Below are 17390 nucleotides of genomic sequence, written 5' to 3' on the forward strand. Positions count from 1 at the left end.
TCAGAAGAAAAAAAAAAACTGTCAGGGACGCACAGAAGAGAAGGAGGGGGTTGAACTGAAAAAAAAGACAAACTCAAAACGTAACCCCTTCCTCTCTCTGTCTCTCTCTCTCTCTGTTGCCCGTAGCAACCTCAAACCTGACTGGATTTATCTGTGTAACAATGTACGTTTCATTTCACAACACACACAGAACAAAACATAACTCCTGTTGTCTCTCTCTTGTCATGTGACCTCAACAAGTGAGCTTAACCCTCAGGGGTACCTTTTATCCAGTCAACCCCCTGAGTAACCCATCCCGAAGGACGTATATTGTAAGGTCCATCTTTTCAAGGGCAGACAGCTCACTTGAATCCAAGGCACGCTTACAACTATTGTATCAGCCTATTGAGACACACTTCAAGCAAAACGACAGACACTGAAGACATTACTCCTGCCTCCCCTAGTGTCGGGCAGCCACCTGCAGCCGGGCTTTCCCCTCAGAGGATCCTTCAAATCAGTCAACCCCCTGAGTAACCCGTCCCGAAGGACGTACATCCACCCTAGTGTCGGGCAACCTACTGCAACTGAGCTTACCTCTCAGGCGGTCACTTTAACCAGTCAACCCCCTGAGTAACCCGTCCCGAAGGACGTACATCCACCCTAGTGTCGGGCAACCTACTGCAACTGAGCTTACCCCTCAGGCGGTCATTTTAACCTGTCAACCCCCTGAGCAACCCGTCCCGAAGGACGTACATCCACCCTAGTGTCGGGCAACCTCCTTTTGAGTCCCAATCACTCAGGATGGACTGTCTTTCAGTCTGCAGAGTCCCAGTCAGCCAGGGTGGCAGACACTGAACAAACAATATACAGCCAGCAGAAATCTTATGGCAGGTTAATAAAAACAGCCCCAGGTGAGGATTACCCACCTCTGAAACGTCTTTCGAAAAGCACTTGAGATCTGCGATTAAGATAAGACAGAAACAAGTCGTACAGTGGTAAGGTAAAAGTACCTACCGTACTCTCAGGGGTGCGCAAGTCCCTCTTGGTCTGTCTCATCCAGTCGCCAAACCTCCTACGCGGCTTTTCGTCAGACGAACACCTGAAGCCCCACGTTGGGCGCCATTTGTAACGGTTAGCGAACCTCAATCAGGTTCAAAATAGATTTCTTGCTGCTGGATCTGATTAAATAGGTAATTAGAGTGCATGCACGAGGATATCATAGACTGACGCATTGTTCAGGTAAATGATACTTCCTGTTTATTTCTAATGGACAGTCTATTATATAGTTAGTAGGCGGTGTCATATGTTAGTACGTCATAAGCATAATATTAGCATAATACTGATTATTTGCAGCTTTCTGATTAGTCAGGTCTGTTAAAGGTGGTCCCCTTCGAGTTCATGAATGTTATCTTCTTTTGAAGGCACTGTGCCAAGGCTCCATCTTTCTTCTCACATTCCATCTCGGTGGGCGGGGGGAGTAGGTATCTAGTAACGGCCATTTTGAGTAAGGAAGACAGGAAAAATATATATGTACATGTAGAGAAAAATAGACATTTTGCTTAATTCACAAGTGTTCATCACATTCCTTCACAGTAGCTGCTGTGATGGATTGACTCTTTGGGACTTGTTACCCGACTAACTCAGGCACAGACCGATTGGAGGTCTGGTACCTGGTTAGTCTACCTTTGGGGGGGGGAAGATATGTGACGGTACTCACCGACCACCACTGAGACTGAACAAACTATGTGACAGATAAATTGATGGTTTGGATTGCTTCAGTTGGTCAGACTTGTGACAAATGCATGTCATCAGCTCAAACACCTGTCTTCCACGCATTGTAAATTATGCTGATTTGCTCACCTATTGTTTAGGGTGGGTTCTCAGTATTTACACTATAATAATGTATATTATATCTTGTTTTACCTTTGGTGTCGGCATTCTGGGCTTCCAGGCTGACTTAAGTACGCTGAGCTAATTAGCATGAAGTGAATGATAACCTTGTCTAGATGGGATTAGCCATGAGTCAGCTGTACCTCGTTATCTCACCATTGTGTGATACTAAATATGTAAATATTCAGGTCATTGTTCATGTAGTGACTGTCATGCTTCTCAAGTGTATAAAAGTCTGCTGCTTGTTTTAATAAAGGAGTCAGTTGTTTCAAGACACATACAAGCTAGGTTTTCAGGCTAATTTTGTATGACAGCGGCTGGGATTTGATATCTATGTTCATAACTGGGAGGAAGCAGTATACTGACGGAAGACCACAAGTACAGTGTGGGTCTGAGGTTCCGTTACATTGGTGGCAGTGGTGGGATGCTTCCTGCAGTCTGGGACATCCAAACCTCCACCAGGATCCAAGATCGGGATAGCAGACTTTGGTGGCTACAACGGAGATATGGACCTGGCATCAGAGTTCGAGGGGGTGCTGCGGATCGCCCTTTTTGTATACCCCAGGACAGTATCTGCGGATCAATACCTGGAGCTCAGGCAGCAGATTCGGGTGGGGCTCTGGCTTGGAGCCCTCCAGCTTGCTGGTATATACCAGGGAAAGTGCTTTCCAACCCCAGGGGAACAGGCCAGTGATCAACGGAAGTTGCGGATGGCATTCCTGGGAGAGCGGCCCCAGGAGTAATGGGTATCCGGGTTGGACAGGCTGGTCCAGCAGGAGATAGAGCTGGACAATCAGTATCGGGCTCTGCAATAACACGCAGAGCAGAAATATTTAGGAGAGACATCAGAATGCTCTCCGGAGGGATATGACTTTGGTGGCCCTGGATTACTGTGGGAGAGCCTTACAGATGTGTTTGTGTTTGGGGATGAAGGGGAACCTACCCTTGAGAACCTGCGAGAATACAGAGAGGCTATGCTCCGTCTCACAGGGGTCTCACAGGTAAGTAAAGAACAGCATCTGGAAAGGGCATACAGGAAACTGCTAGGACATGTTCAGCAGCATGCCTATGAGTCGGCAGTGGAAACTCCGGAGATTGCTGTTACCAAAGCTAAAGTGCTGACAACAGGGCAGAGCTCTGCTAGCCTCTGCCCAGCACTAGTAACATCTTCTGAATTCCACAGAAAGGAGATGGTGAACCTCGATCCCCAGACACCACCAGAGACTGGGGATTTAATAGACTTTTCTATTGAGGAAGAACAACCCGGTGAGACTCCTGCAGAACAGCTCACTTCAGAGCATGGCGCTGTGGACCCCTGCATACAACAATCGGTGGCCCTGAAGGATGTGTGCAAGGTCACCAATGTTTCAATTTACTTCCCAGTGGAACAGCTGGAAGCTGGGCAGAACGCTACTGGCCTCTGCCCACAACAGTCTCCCCTTGGTTGGAGAGACAGTACAGACTGGGGGAACTGTGAAGACCCATCGATGGCAGGTGGAGATGGGACCGAGGTCTCTCTACCGGCCCTACAGGGATGCTGGGCAGCCGGCCCAGGTCCCCAGCTACTGCAGTGTACCTTCCAGGGAGAGGAGAAAACGAATCCTTCTCCCCAACCACAGGGAGACTACAGACCTGACCCCAATGGTGCAGATGGGACCGCGGTCTCTGCACCAGACCTACAGGGATGCTGGACAGCCGGTCCAGATCCCCAACTTACCCCGCAAGAACACCAGGAGGAGGAGGTAAGCGGTCCCTCCTCTCTACAGCAGACCCCCAACCAGGTTCTGGGGGTAGTATTCGCCAACCCCAACCCAGCAGAAGGGCTGGCAACAGAGCAGAGCGCTGCTGGCCTCTGCCCTCAACTTACAAAGGATGGATTTCCTGAGAAGGTGGATGAGACTACAATCTCCACCTGTATACCCCAGGGATGCTGGGCAGTCGGCCCAGATTCCCAACAGCATGAGGAAGTGAGCCCAGCCACCCTGTCCTCTCTCCAGCAGCTGAAAAGAATCCTGGGAGAAGGGCCAGTTCGTGCTTCTTCCCCATGGAGGGGATGTTCTACAAGAGTGACAAAGGTTGACTGGGTGAGTGACGTTCTGTCCCGGACAATTTATTTGGGGTACTTTGTGGGTGCAGACATTGGAGGACTGGAACTACGGACTAACTTCGAAGTAAACCCGTTTGGGGTCTCCTGTGTTAGTCTCCTGCCGAAAGGGGAGAAATGTGACAGGAGTCACTTTGGGCATGGGGGTTGTGGACTCCAAATTTCTTTAGAGAGGCTGGGGGCACCATGCCAAGGCTTATGGGGCTCTCTTATGTTTAAATCACCCTGCGTCTATTATGGATGCAGGGTGACCAAGAGGGTGGTGAACACTGAGAATATGGTTGGACTACTTCAAATGGGACAATAATATACATTAACCATATCTCTCAGGAAATATGGAGATCTATCTTATTTCTTTAGACTGTCAGGCACAGGAAGTGCAGCTCCTAATTTGGGCGTCCAGGAACTAGGAGAGACAGCATGTCTGCTAATCAGTGCTTTTGTCTAAAATAGGGTCTGAGACAGCTTTTTCATTCACCTATTGTTAAGTGTGCTAATGAGCCCACCTGTCTGTCTGCTAGGGGATCGTATAGAAACCATTGTGTGATGTGGTGGGTGGATCTGTGTAATTAAATCATGTTGTATTCTCAAAGTGTATATAAAAGTCTGAAAGTTGGTCAATGAACAGTTCCTTCTGGTTTGACTCCAAAACTTGTACTGTCGAGTTCTTGGGGTAACTATAGCCAGAATCACGGATCTCGTGATCCAGATTTCTTAGGAAGCAGGTTACTGGCGGAGATACCCAGTCGGCGGTGTCCGGATTCCGTCACAGAGGGGCATTGGCTGTGTTTCTGGGTCAGGCAGACTTGTCATTAAGGTCGCTGTTTGTGATGGGTTTAAATCATCGGGTGCCCTTGTCACCTGCGGTTGGTCGTCCCAGTCGGATGTGTCTTCATCACTAGTATATTGGACCTGTAAACCAGGGAGGATGGGAGTGTTAGAACAGGATATAGGCCTTTGTTAGGCCTTCCTGGTGTACCAAGATGGCCGTCTGCAGGAACTGTACTGGGCGGGGCAGGAAGTGAAGACATGACTGCACCAAGATGGCCGTCTGCAGGAACTGTCCCTGTGGGTTGCGTTTGAGTAGGAGTGTTGTGAGGATAATGGGCGGTAGGCGGAGAGTAAGGACCCTCCCCTTTATCTCTCCAGACGCCATTATAGGGCGGGGGCTTATCGGCTTTACGATCGACTTTATGATACTCATACATTATGCAATTTCCAACCTTGATCGTCATCTTTCTTAGCTTCTACGATCCATCATTCCTTATGCAATTTCTTAGCCGTTCTTACACAGCATTCCTTTCTGTTCTGTTATGAGTGTACGCTGCTACTCCTACGGTTGCTCTGGCTGCAGCCTGTCAGCAGGGGTTTGTTTGAACTCACAAACTTTTGCCAACTTTAGATAACATTTTAACTGCTTTACCACCTCTCTTTTCTGTTCTTCTGCTGCCGTCTCAGCTGACGGCTGGAGGAGGCAGTACTGGCACTTAATGGGTTAACATGATTTAAAACTTTTGGCTTTGTGCCAATTTTCAAAACTCAGACCAGGGGTGACCAGAGCTGACCAGAGGTTCCCCTTCTGCAATAGAGAATGCCCCCCAAATATCACTTAAATACTATAATCAGATAAAAGGTTAATCTAAGTTAAAACTTTTGGCTCAGTGCCAATAGGGTTCAATGGTCACACTAATTGCGTTAACCCTTTCTGTCCAAAAATACATTCTATAACTATTACAGGAACAAAGATATTTACAGTTGAACCCCCCCACCCCTGGCAAGTAGCCAATTTTCAAAATTTTGCACCAGAGCTCCCTTTTACATAGGGACCCATTTGCAAAATGTAATTTCTCATTATCTATAATTCTAAAAAAAAAAAATAACCTCAAAACATCCTGCCGACCACGGCGAACTATGTTTTGCCTGATAAAAACTGTTTGTATTCACTATTATCACTCTTTCCAGCGGTTCCTATGCTTTATACACAAATGTATAAATGGCAAAACTCCAAAAATTCCAGTAAAAAATAAAAATAAATAAATACATAAGTGTGGGAATGCTGGGACCCATAGTCCTACAAGCTCCACGCAAGGAGTGACCCCCCTCCCGCTTTCTCACGAGAAAAAATATGCCAGCTGCAAGACTCAGAAAGACTACCAGGGACACACAGAAAGGAAGGGGGGGTGGGGTTGGCTTGGAAAAAAAATGTAAAGTTTAACCCCTTCGTCTCTCTGTCTCTCTCTCTCTCTCTCTCTCTGTTGCCCGTAGCAACCTCAAACCTGACTGGATTTATCCGTGTAATAATGTATGTTTCATTTCACGACACACACAGAACAAAACATAACTCCTGTCGTTTCTCTCTTGTCATGTGACCTCAACAGCTGAGCTAAACCCTCATGGGGTCCTTCAATCAGTCAACCCCCTGAGTAACCCATCCCGAAGGACATAAGTTGTAAGGTCCATCTTTTCAAGGGCAGACAGCTCACTTGAAAACCCAGGCACTCTTACAACTATTGCATCAGCCTATTGACACACACTTCAAGCAAAACGACAGACACTGAAGACATTACTCCTGCCTCCCCTAGTGTCGGGTATCCTCCTGCAGCTGAGTTAAACCCTCAGGGGGTCCTTCAATCAGTCAACCCCCCGATTAACCCGTCCCGAAGGATGTACGTTGCAAATATCCATCTTATTGAAGGGCAGACAGCTCACTTGAACCCCAAGGGCAAAACAGCTCACTTGGGGACACACAAATGCAACCTTCCAGCCTGCAGAGTCCCATCCACTCAGGGTGGCAGACACTGAACAAACAATATACAGCCAGCAGAAATCTTACGGCAGGTTAATAAAAAACAGCCCCAGGTGAGGAATAAAAGATTTCCCACCTCTGAAATGTCCTTGGAAAAGCACTAAAGGCTTGCTATAAGATAAGACAGAAACAAGTCGTTCAGTGGTAAGGTAAAAGTACCTACCATACTCTCAGGGGTGCGCAAGTCCCTCTTGGTCTGTCTCATCCAGTCGCCAAACCTCCTACGCGGCTTTTCGTCAGACGAACACCTGAGGGTCCCACCTTTGGGCGCCAACTGTAATGATTTGCAAACCTCAATCAGGCTCAAAATAGATTTCTGCTACTGGGTCTAATTAAATAACTGTAGTGCATGCTCGAGAAGTTCACACTGACACACATTGTTCAGGTAAATGATACTTCCTGTTTATTTCTAATGTACAGCAAGTTAAATAGTTAGTAGGCGGTGTTATATGTTAGTACGTCATAAGCATAATATTAGCATAATACTGATTATTTGCAGCTTTCTGATTAGTCAAGTCCATTATAAGGTAGTCCCCTTCGAGTTTATGAATGTTATCTTCTCTTGAAGGCTCCGTGCCAAAAGCGCCATCTTTCTTCAGATATTCCATCTCGGTGGGGGTATCTAGTAACGGCCATTTTGAGTAAGGAAGACCGAAAAAAGATATGTACATGTACAGAAAAATACACATAGAAAGATAGACATTTTGCTTAATTCACAAGTGTTCATCACATTCCTTCACAAATGCACCTGCATTGTCCTCCCACCCTGCACTGCACCATCCCCTATTGTGTTCACCCTCCCCAGATATACCATCTTACAATGCATCTGCATCATCCTCCCACCCTGCACTTCACCATCCCCTATTGTGTTCACCCTCCCCCGATATACCATCCTACAATGTACCTGCATCGTCCTCCCACCCTGCGCTGCACCATCCCCTATTGTGTTCACCCTCCCCCGATATACCATCCTACAATGCACCTGCCTCGTCCTCCCACCCTGCACTGCACCATCCCCTATTGTGTTCACCCTCCCCCCGATATACCACCCCTGTATATTGGGGGTTCCTCCTATCCCACCCCTGTACATTGGGGGGTTTCTCCTATCCCTCCCCTGTATATTTGGTGCTCCTTCTATCCCTCCCCTGTATATTGGGGGCTCCTCCTATCCCTCCCCTGTATTTTGGGGGTTCCTCCTATCCCACCCCTGTATATTGGGGGTTCCCCTATCCCTCCCCTGTATATTGGGGGTTCCCCTATCCCTCCCCTGTATATTGGGGGCTCCTCCTATCCCACCCCTGTTTATTGGGGGTTCCTCCTATCCCACCCCTGTATATTGGGGGTTCCTCCTATCCCTCCCCTGTATATTTGGTGCTCCTTCTATCCCTCTCTTGTATATTGGGGGCTCCTCCTAGCCTAGAAAAAAATATATGTAGAAGGCTGGTAAAAGGCGCTACCTATAAGTGATGACTCACACAAAAATCATCAATGTATGATCAAAGATATATGAATGCAAATGTAATAAAAAGTGTAATGTGCCAGTGGCTGAGGTAATCAAGGGTAAAAATTCCACAGGCCCTCAGCAAGTGCTCAGTTTATATAGATGCTATACTGTGAGCGAACAGAAATGTGCAATGAGTGATAATAATGAAAGTGCACAAATTGTGAAAATAATTTATTATAAACTATATTAACTTATAAAGTGCAAGGTGACAAATGAATAGTGAATATATAAATAAATAAATAGTGCAAAGAATACTTTCATATAATAAAGTGCATATACAGTTGTATTCAAAATTATTCAACCCCCACTGAAATTGATTGTTTTGGCCAGTTTGACATTGATTTTGATCATTCAGTCATCCTGCTTCAATTATATCAAAGAGGCCGGTGTAGGTCAGACAAATATAACATATCATTTATAATGAAATAACCACAAATGTCTTTTCTGTGCTCACATCATTATCAGTTTTGTTCAACCCCCAGGTGACATTCAATCTTAGTACTTAGTACAACATCCTTTTACAGTTATAACAGCTTTTAAACGTGAAGCATAGCTTGACACAAGTGTCTTGCAGCGATCTATGGGTATCTTCGCCCATTCGTCATGGGCAAAAGCCTCCAGTTCAGTCACATTCTTAGGCTTGTGCACTGCAACTGCTTTCTTTAAGTCCCACCAGAGGTTCTCAATCGGATTTAAAGCGGAGTTCCACCCAAAAGTGGAACTTCCGCTTTAGGTATTCTAACCCCCTGACATGCCACATTTGGCATGTCATTTTTTTGGGGGGGGAGCGGGTACCTAGTTTTGACAGGTACCCACTCACACTTCCGCTCGGAGCGCCGCGGCGCCCTGAACGGAAGTTCTCCTCTCCCCCTCCCTCCCTGCAATCTTCTGGGACATGTCAGAGGTCCCAGAAGATTGCCGGCCAATCAAGACGCACAGCGCGACTCGCGCATGCGCAGTGGGTACCCGGCTGTGAAGCCGCAAACTGTCACAGCCGGGTGCCCACAGCAGTGATGCCGGCGCCGAGGGAGAGGATCGAGGCTTCGGGCGGCCGCATCGCTGGACCGTTGGACAGGTGAGTGAAATGGCTGGAACTCCGCTTTAAGTCTGGTGACTGTGATGGCCACTCCAAAATGTTCCAGCCTTTAATCTGCGACCATGTTCTAGTGGACTTGGAGGTATGCTTGGGATCATTGTCCTGTTGAAAGGTCCAACGTCTCCCAAGCCTCAGGTTTGTGAAGGACTGCATCACATTGTCATCCAATATCTCCTGGTACTGAAGAGAATTCATGGTACCTTGCACACGCTGAAGCTTCCCTGTACCTGCAGAAGCAAAACAGCCCCAAAGCATGATTGACCCCCCGCCATGCTTCACAGTAGGCAAGGTGTTCTTTTCTTCGTAGGCCTTGTTCTTCCTCCTCCAAACATAGCGTTGATCCATGGGCCCAAACAGTTCTAATTTTGTTTCATCAGTCCACAGAACACTATCCCAAAACTTCTGTGGTTTGTCCACATGACTTTTGGCATACTGCAGTCGACTCTTCTTATTCTTTGGAGACAGCAAGGGGCTGCGCCTGGGAGTTCTGGCATGGAGGCCTTCATTACGCAGTGTGCGCCGTATTGTCTGAGCAGAAACTTCAGTACCTACATCTGACAAATCTTTTCTCAGTTCCTCACTCTTGTGTCTCCTGTCTGTGGTGTTTAGTACTTTGATGCCATCCCCGGAGTGCCTCCTCAGGATCTCTCCCATTACGGCGGTGCAGTGGAGATCGCAGATTTTTGCCCGTTCACACAGGAGTTCAGTTGGCATCTGAGCGGAGAATACCAGCGCAGCTCTGACTGTACGTTGGCACAGAATCAGCCAGGTGGGTTTGGTGGCGTCTCCTACATGAACACATCCCAGCTGTGACCAAGGGTGGTGAAGGGGTTGCTGTGACTCAGTGGGGCGAGGTGGGTGTAAGAGGGGTCACTGTAGGGCGATGTGGGTGTAAGAGGGGTCACTGTAGGGCGAGGTGGGTGTGAGGTCATACAGACATATAAGGACATTCATTGTGTCTTTCCTCTCCAGCCGCCTCCCGGAATTACGGGGCGGAGCGGTACGGACCGGACTCGGCCTGCCTGGAACAGCGATCGGCGTTTGTCATGGAGCAATGTATGAAGCGCATGAGTTACCCGGATTGGGGCAGCGGCTGTTATCAGGTGATGTAGAAAAACCTTCTTGGAGTATATTCTGTATGATGTGGGGGGAAGGGCTTTCAGTGGTCCGTCTCGGTCATCAGTTGGATGTGTTCCCCGTATCGGTGGTCCGGTCCTCCAGAGAGCGCCCCCCTGTGTGATGTCAGGTGATTGTGATACTGAGCCCGCCTCCTGTCTGATTGTGATACTCACCCCACCTCCTGTCTGATTGTGATACTCACCCCACCTCCTGTCTGATTGTGATACCCCGCCTCCTTTCTGATTGTGATACTGACCCCGCCTCCTGTCTGATTGTGATACTCACCCCACCTCCTGTCTGATTGTGATACTGACCCCACCTCCTGTCTGATTGTGATACTCACCCCACCTCCTGTCTGATTGTGATACTCACCCCACCTCCTGTCTGATTGTGATACTCACCCCACCTCCTGTCTGATTGTGATACCCCGCCTCCTTTCTGATTGTGATACTGACCCCGTCTCCTGTCTGATTGTGATACTAAGCCCGCCTCCTGTCTGATTGTGATACTGACCCCGCCTCCTGTCTGATTGTGATACTGACCCCACCTCCTGTCTGATTGTGATACTCACCCCGCCTCCTGTCTGATTGTGATACTGACCCCACCTCCTGTCTGACTGTGATACTGACCCCGCCTCCTGTCTGATTGTGATACTCACCCCGTCTCCTTTCTGATTGTGATACTCACCCCGCCTCCTGTCTGATTGTGATACTCACCCCGCCTCCTGTCTGATTGTGATACTGACCCCACCTCCTGTCTAATTGTGATACTCACCCCGCCTCCTGTCTGATTGTGATACTGACCCCACCTCCTGTCTGATTGTGATACTCACCCCACCTCCTGTCTGACTGTGATACTGACCACGCCTCCTGTCTGATTGTGATACTCACCCCGTCTCCTTTCTGATTGTGATACTGACCCCGCCTCCTGTCTGATTGTGATACTGACCTCGTCTCCTGTCTGATTGTGATACTAAGCCCGCCTCCTGTTTGATTGTGATACTGACCCCGCCTCCTGTCTGATTGTGATACTGACCCCGTCTCCTGTCTGATTGTGATACTAAGCCCGCTTCCTGTTTGATTGTGATACTCACCCCACCTCCTTTCTGATTGTGATACTGACCCCGCCTCCTGTCTGATTGTGATACTGACCCCGCCTCCTGTCTGATTGTGATACTCACCCCGTCTCCTTTCTGATTGTGATACTCACCCCGCCTCCTGTCTGATTGTGATACTCACCCCGCCTCCTGTCTGATTGTGATACTGACCCCACCTCCTGTCTGATTGTGATACTCACCCCGCCTCCTGTCTGATTGTGATACTGACCCCACCTCCTGTCTGATTGTGATACTCACCCCACCTCCTGTCTGACTGTGATACTGACCCCGCCTCCTGTCTGATTGTGATACTCACCCCGTCTCCTTTCTGATTGTGATACTGACCCCGCCTCCTGTCTGATTGTGATACTGACCTCGTCTCCTGTCTGATTGTGATACTAAGCCCGCCTCCTGTTTGATTGTGATACTGACCCCGCCTCCTGTCTGATTGTGATACTGACCCCGTCTCCTGTCTGATTGTGATACTAAGCCCGCCTCCTGTTTGATTGTGATACTCACCCCACCTCCTTTCTGATTGTGATACTGACCCCGCCTCCTGTCTGATTGTGATACTGACCCCCCGCCTCCTGTCTGATTGTGATACTGACCCCCGCCTCCTGTCTGGTTGTGATACTGACCCCGCCTCCTGTCTGATTGTGATAATGACCCGCCTCCTGTCTGATTGTGATACTGACCCCGCCTCCTGTCTGATTGTGATACTGACCCCCGCCTCCTGTCTGATTGTGATACTGACCCCGCCTCCTGTCTGATTGTGATAATGACCCGCCTCCTGTCTGATTGTGATACTGACCCCGCCTCCTGTCTGATTGTGATACTGACTCCGCCTCCTGTCTGAGATACTGACACCGCCTCCTGTCTGTCCCCTCAGGTGAGCTGCTCCCCGGATGGCCTCCAGGTGTGGGTGGAAGACTCTCCTTACCTGTGTACCTGTGCCGGCCAGGTACTCACCGTCAGAGCCAACATCAATGGCTGGTATTATGAGGGGCATCTGGTATGCCCACCCTGCCTGGACTTCTGTGACGTGTGCCCACCCGAGAGAGAGCCACCGCCAGACAATCGGACCAGACTGGCCCCTCTAGGTACCTACCCCATTGGCTTGTATATACACGGCAAGAGGGACACACAATGGGGGGGGGATTTACTGAAGGCAAATAGACTGAGCACTCTGCAAGGACAGGCGCTCCACAGCTTAGTAAATGAGAAAGCTTCACTCTATAAAGAATACCCAATCACATGTAAGGAAAATAAAAAAGGATAAAAAACATGTTTGCTTGCACGTGATTGGATGGAAGTCAGCAGAGCTTCCCCTCATTTACTAAGCTCTGGAGCAAATGCCCTTACAAAGTGCACAGTCTATTTGCCTTTAGTAAGTCAACCCCAAAATATAAGGAAGGATCCTTTGTATACTTCCATCATAGACAGATTTTCTACAGGAATCCCACTATGGGGGGGGGGTTACTAAACCTGACTCTGGTGCAGCTGTGCATGGCAGCCAATCAGCTTCTGACTTCAGCTTGTTCAGTTAAGCTTTAACAGTAAAACCTGGAAGCTGATTGGTTTCTATGCACAGCTGTACCAGAGCTTGCACTCTGCAGGTTTAGTAACCCCCCCCCCCCCCCCCCCCCATAGTGTAGTGGTAAGGCCTCATTCCCTCGGGTGTTCTATAGCACACATCTGCGTGAGGGTCTTGTCTGCCCGCATGGGGACACCGTACACCGCTGTTCTGTGCATCCCTGTGCAGTCAGTCCTATACAGTACATCACTGTTCTGTGCAGCCCTGTGCAGTCAGTCCTATACAGTACACAGCTGTTCTGTGTGGTCAGTCCTATACAGTACACCGCTGTTCTGTGCAGTCCTGGGTGGTCAGTCCTATACAGTACACCGCTGTTCTGTGCAGCCCTGTGCGGTCAGTCCTATACAGTACACCGCTGTTCTGTGCAGCTCTGTGCGGTCAGTCCTATACAGTACACCACTGTTCTGTGCAGCCCTGTGCAGTCAGTCCTATACAGTACACCGCTGTTCTGTGCAGCCCTGTGCAGTCAGTGCCCTGTGCAGCGGTGTACTGTATAGGGCTGACTGCACAGGGGTGCACAGAACAGCGGTGTACTGTATAGGACTGACTGCACAGGGGTGCACAGAACAGCGGTGTACTGTATCTCCATGCGGGCAAACAAGACCGAGGTGCGTGCCGTAGTACACCAGTGCACGGAAAACCTTTGCATCTCCATGCAGGCAAACACAGGCCTCACACGTGTGTTATAGTACACCCGTCTGTGTGTGTGTGTTATAGTACACCCGTCTGTGTGTGTGTTATAGTACACCCGTCTGTGTGTGTGTTATAGTACACCCGTCTGTGTGTGTGTTATAGTACACCCGTCTGTGTGTGTTATAGTACACCCGTCTGTGTGTGTGTTATAGTACACCCGTCTGTGTGTGTGTTATAGTACACCCATCTGTGTGTGTGTTATAGTACACCCGTCTGTGTGTGTTATAGTACACCCGTCTGTGTGTGTTATAGTACACCCGTCTGTGTGTGTTATAGTACACCCGTCTGTGTGTGTTATAGTACACCCGTCTGTGTGTGTTATAGTACACCCGTCTGTGTGTGTTATAGTACACCCGTCTGTGTGTGTGTTATAGTACACCCGTCTGTGTGTGTTATAGTACACCCGTCTGTGTGTGTTATAGTACACCCGTCTGTGTGTGTTATAGTACACCCGTCTGTGTGTGTGTTATAGTACACCCGTCTGTGTGTGTTATAGTACACCCGTCTGTGTGTGTGTTATAGTACACCCGTCTCACACATGTGTGTTATAGTACACCCGTCTCACACATGTGTGTTATAGTACACCCGTCTGTGTGTGTTATAGTACACCCGTCTGTGTGTGTTATAGTACACCTGTATGAACGAGGCCCAATACCCAGGGGAAGCTCCATTCACACTTGTATGACTCCAAATTCCAGCGACTTCGAAGTGCAACTTTGATGCAGCTTTGAATGGGTGGTAATTGGATGTGACTTGCTGTCCCTCTACAGTCACACCCACTGTTGCATAAAAAACATTCAGGTCTGACTTTCATGCAACATTAATGGTTAACATTGAAGTCTATGGCCCTCAAGTTGCATTAAAGTCGGACCAATGTAGTGCATGAATTACTCCGGAGTGGCTGCGACTTTAGGTCTCACATATATGAATGGTTATCATTGGAAAACATGCGGTACGACTTGTCATGGGACTTGGATGTTAAAAGTCGCTGGACAAATCACACAAGTGTAAATGGGTGTCACGCACTATTTTGGTCCGACTTTCATGCAACTTTGAGAGCCATAGACTTCAATGTTAACCCTCAAAATGTGCATGAAAGCCGTAGCTGAATTTTATACATGCAGCAGTGGGTACAACTTTGCAGAGGGACAGCAAGTCGCACCCATCCAACATTGCATCAGTTGCACTGCAAAGTCATGTGACTTTGGATTCCTACAAGTGTGAATGGAGGCGGAGTCTGACTGTACAGCTAAAGAGATGTTCTGAAAATTATGAAGCAGCGCCCTCATGCTGTGGAAGGCTGTACTGCATCGTCAGGTACAATATTACAAGACTGAGCTGTGCAGGCAGTCAGAATTGGGGGGGGGGGGGGGGGGTTAGGTGACTCTTTGGGGAGATTTACTTAAACTGGAGAGTGCAAAATCTTGTGCAGTTTAACGTGGCAGCCAATCAGCTTCTAGCTTCAGTTTGTTCAATTAAACTTTAACAATAAAACCTGGAAGCTGATTGGTTTCTCTGCAGAGCTGCAGTAGATTTTGCACTCTCCGGTTTTAGTAAATCCCCCCCCCCCCCCCTTTGCACAGTAAAGGCCTGACCTCTCCCCTTCTTCTCCCTTCAGATCTCTGCTCTCACTCCTCCAACCTGGTGGTCACCTTGTGGCTTCTGATGCTGAACTTACTCCCCCTGCTGGCCGGGTTCTTCCTCTGCGTCCACCATTGATGGAGATAAAGCTGCTGTACCTTTGCTCTGGATCAGAGTGTCTCACTGTGTCCTGGTGACACCAGCTGCACTTTATTGGGCATTGCTTTTCTGATTCTGGAATAGCCCCCCCCCCCCTCCCCCATAGATCTGCGTCAGCACTGGAGAGTCTCATTTGTTTTACTTGAATTTCTGGAGTTCAGTGAGAGGCCTGGAGGCGCTCAGTCTGGGCCATCTTCACTATTCTATAAGCTGCTCGTGTGGATGGATTGATCGGGAGAAGAGAACGGTAGTGGCACCCCCATCCCCCACCCTCTCCATGACATCCTCAGTGCACAGTATGACATTTCTTCGTGAAGTGCCGACACTGTGACCACCCCCCCCCCCCCCCCCCCCGAAGCATACAAAGAGGTTCTCTTTATTGTTTTCTCTTCATTATTCAATCGGTATTATTAATTTATGAGCACTTTTTTTATATTTGACCTCTGCTGTACGAAGGGCCCCATTTCTTGCTGTACGAAGGGCCCAGTTTCTTGTGGTACAAAGGGGGCGGTCCCTGAAATTTTGCGGATGACTTTATTCATTTTTTTGTTCTCCTTTGCGGAGATTTTTATGATCTATTTTATGACTGCAGAGACAACGGAAGAAGTTTGTGTAGCTGAGAATTGTGATTTATTTATTCTCTGTATGAGACCGCTTAGTGTTTTATTTCTGTTCAGTATTTGTAATGTGTAAGTGGTGCAGACAGTGGGAGATCGCTATGAATTCCCTAGTGCTTGTCCTGACACTAAAAGTCCAACGACTTCCTCCCCCCCAATCCTCCCCTCACACCCCCCCCAATCCTCCCCTCACACCCCCCCCAATCCTCCCCTCACACCCCCCCCCCCCATCCTACCCTCGCAATGCTCTGAGCCCACCCTTTTTTGAAGCCTATTAGAGCCTCTGGCTTCCATCACGTGCTTCAAAAAAAAAAAAAACCCCCATTGGAATCCATGCGTCCGGCGCCCTGCATGTAGATTAGGGCGCTAGATGCATGGACGGGGGGGGGGCGCCCCTGCGCCCCCAATGGACGGGCCGCCACTGTCTCTATATATACCAGACCTGAAGGATCCCCCTGAAAGCTGGAAATCCCTGAAGTAGACACCACTTTAAACACCACTATTACAACATTAATACAACCCTACTACACCACTATTAGTGTTACTACAAAGCTACTAGAAAACCACTACAACCATAGGTGTGTGCAGCCTATTACATTAGGATGTGCACCCCAAATCTCAGACACATATGTGAATGGGGGTGCACCCCCATGTGTGAATACATACTCACTCCCTCTCTCATGGCAGAGCCGGTCAGAGGAAGATCTTTCCCATTTCCATGCTGGCAAACAGAGTGATAATGCTAATGCACATGGAGTGATTAGAGTGTGCCCAGGCACACCCTGCACACCCCCTGTGCACACCTATGACTACAACACTACTACACCTGTGCTACAACGGTACTAAGCTGCTACAACAGTGTTTCTACAATGCTACTAGAAAACTACTACTACTGAACTGCTGCTACAACCATGGCTGCTGATAAGGCAGTACAGCCAGCCCTAGAGATAATTGGAGTAGCAGATGTAGTAGCAGTGACTACTTCAGTGATTTCCAGCTTCCTGGGACATCAGCCGGGTGTGGTGTGTGTGTGTATATATATATATATACATACAGAGATACATTAGTCCAAGTTGGAACAATATAACTATATAGAAACATTTCATGCCTGGGATTCTTCTATAGGGGGCAGACAGGGAGACGTCTCATTTC

The 17390-nt window shown here is 48.5% G+C and overlaps 1 protein-coding gene and 1 long non-coding RNA gene across 2 annotated transcripts in view; one reads left to right on the plus strand and one right to left on the minus strand.

Moving 5' to 3' along the window:
• LMLN (leishmanolysin like peptidase) overlaps window positions 1-15937 on the plus strand; it is a 58858-nt gene extending 42921 nt beyond the window's left edge. The window contains exons 14-17 of the mRNA XM_082261132.1: window positions 9989-10148; window positions 10352-10482; window positions 12484-12694; window positions 15500-15937. Coding sequence (XP_082117258.1) covers window positions 9989-10148; window positions 10352-10482; window positions 12484-12694; window positions 15500-15600 — 603 coding nt within the window. The 3' untranslated portion in view covers window positions 15601-15937. The remainder of the gene's footprint in view (window positions 1-9988; window positions 10149-10351; window positions 10483-12483; window positions 12695-15499) is intronic.
• LOC309558134 overlaps window positions 1-17390 on the minus strand; it is a 437057-nt gene that overhangs the window by 9903 nt on the left and 409764 nt on the right. The window lies entirely within an intron of this gene.

Source organism: Pelophylax lessonae, assembly GCF_965119305.1.
Source record: "Pelophylax lessonae genome assembly, chromosome: 6".
NCBI classification, from domain to species: domain Eukaryota; kingdom Metazoa; phylum Chordata; class Amphibia; order Anura; family Ranidae; genus Pelophylax; species Pelophylax lessonae.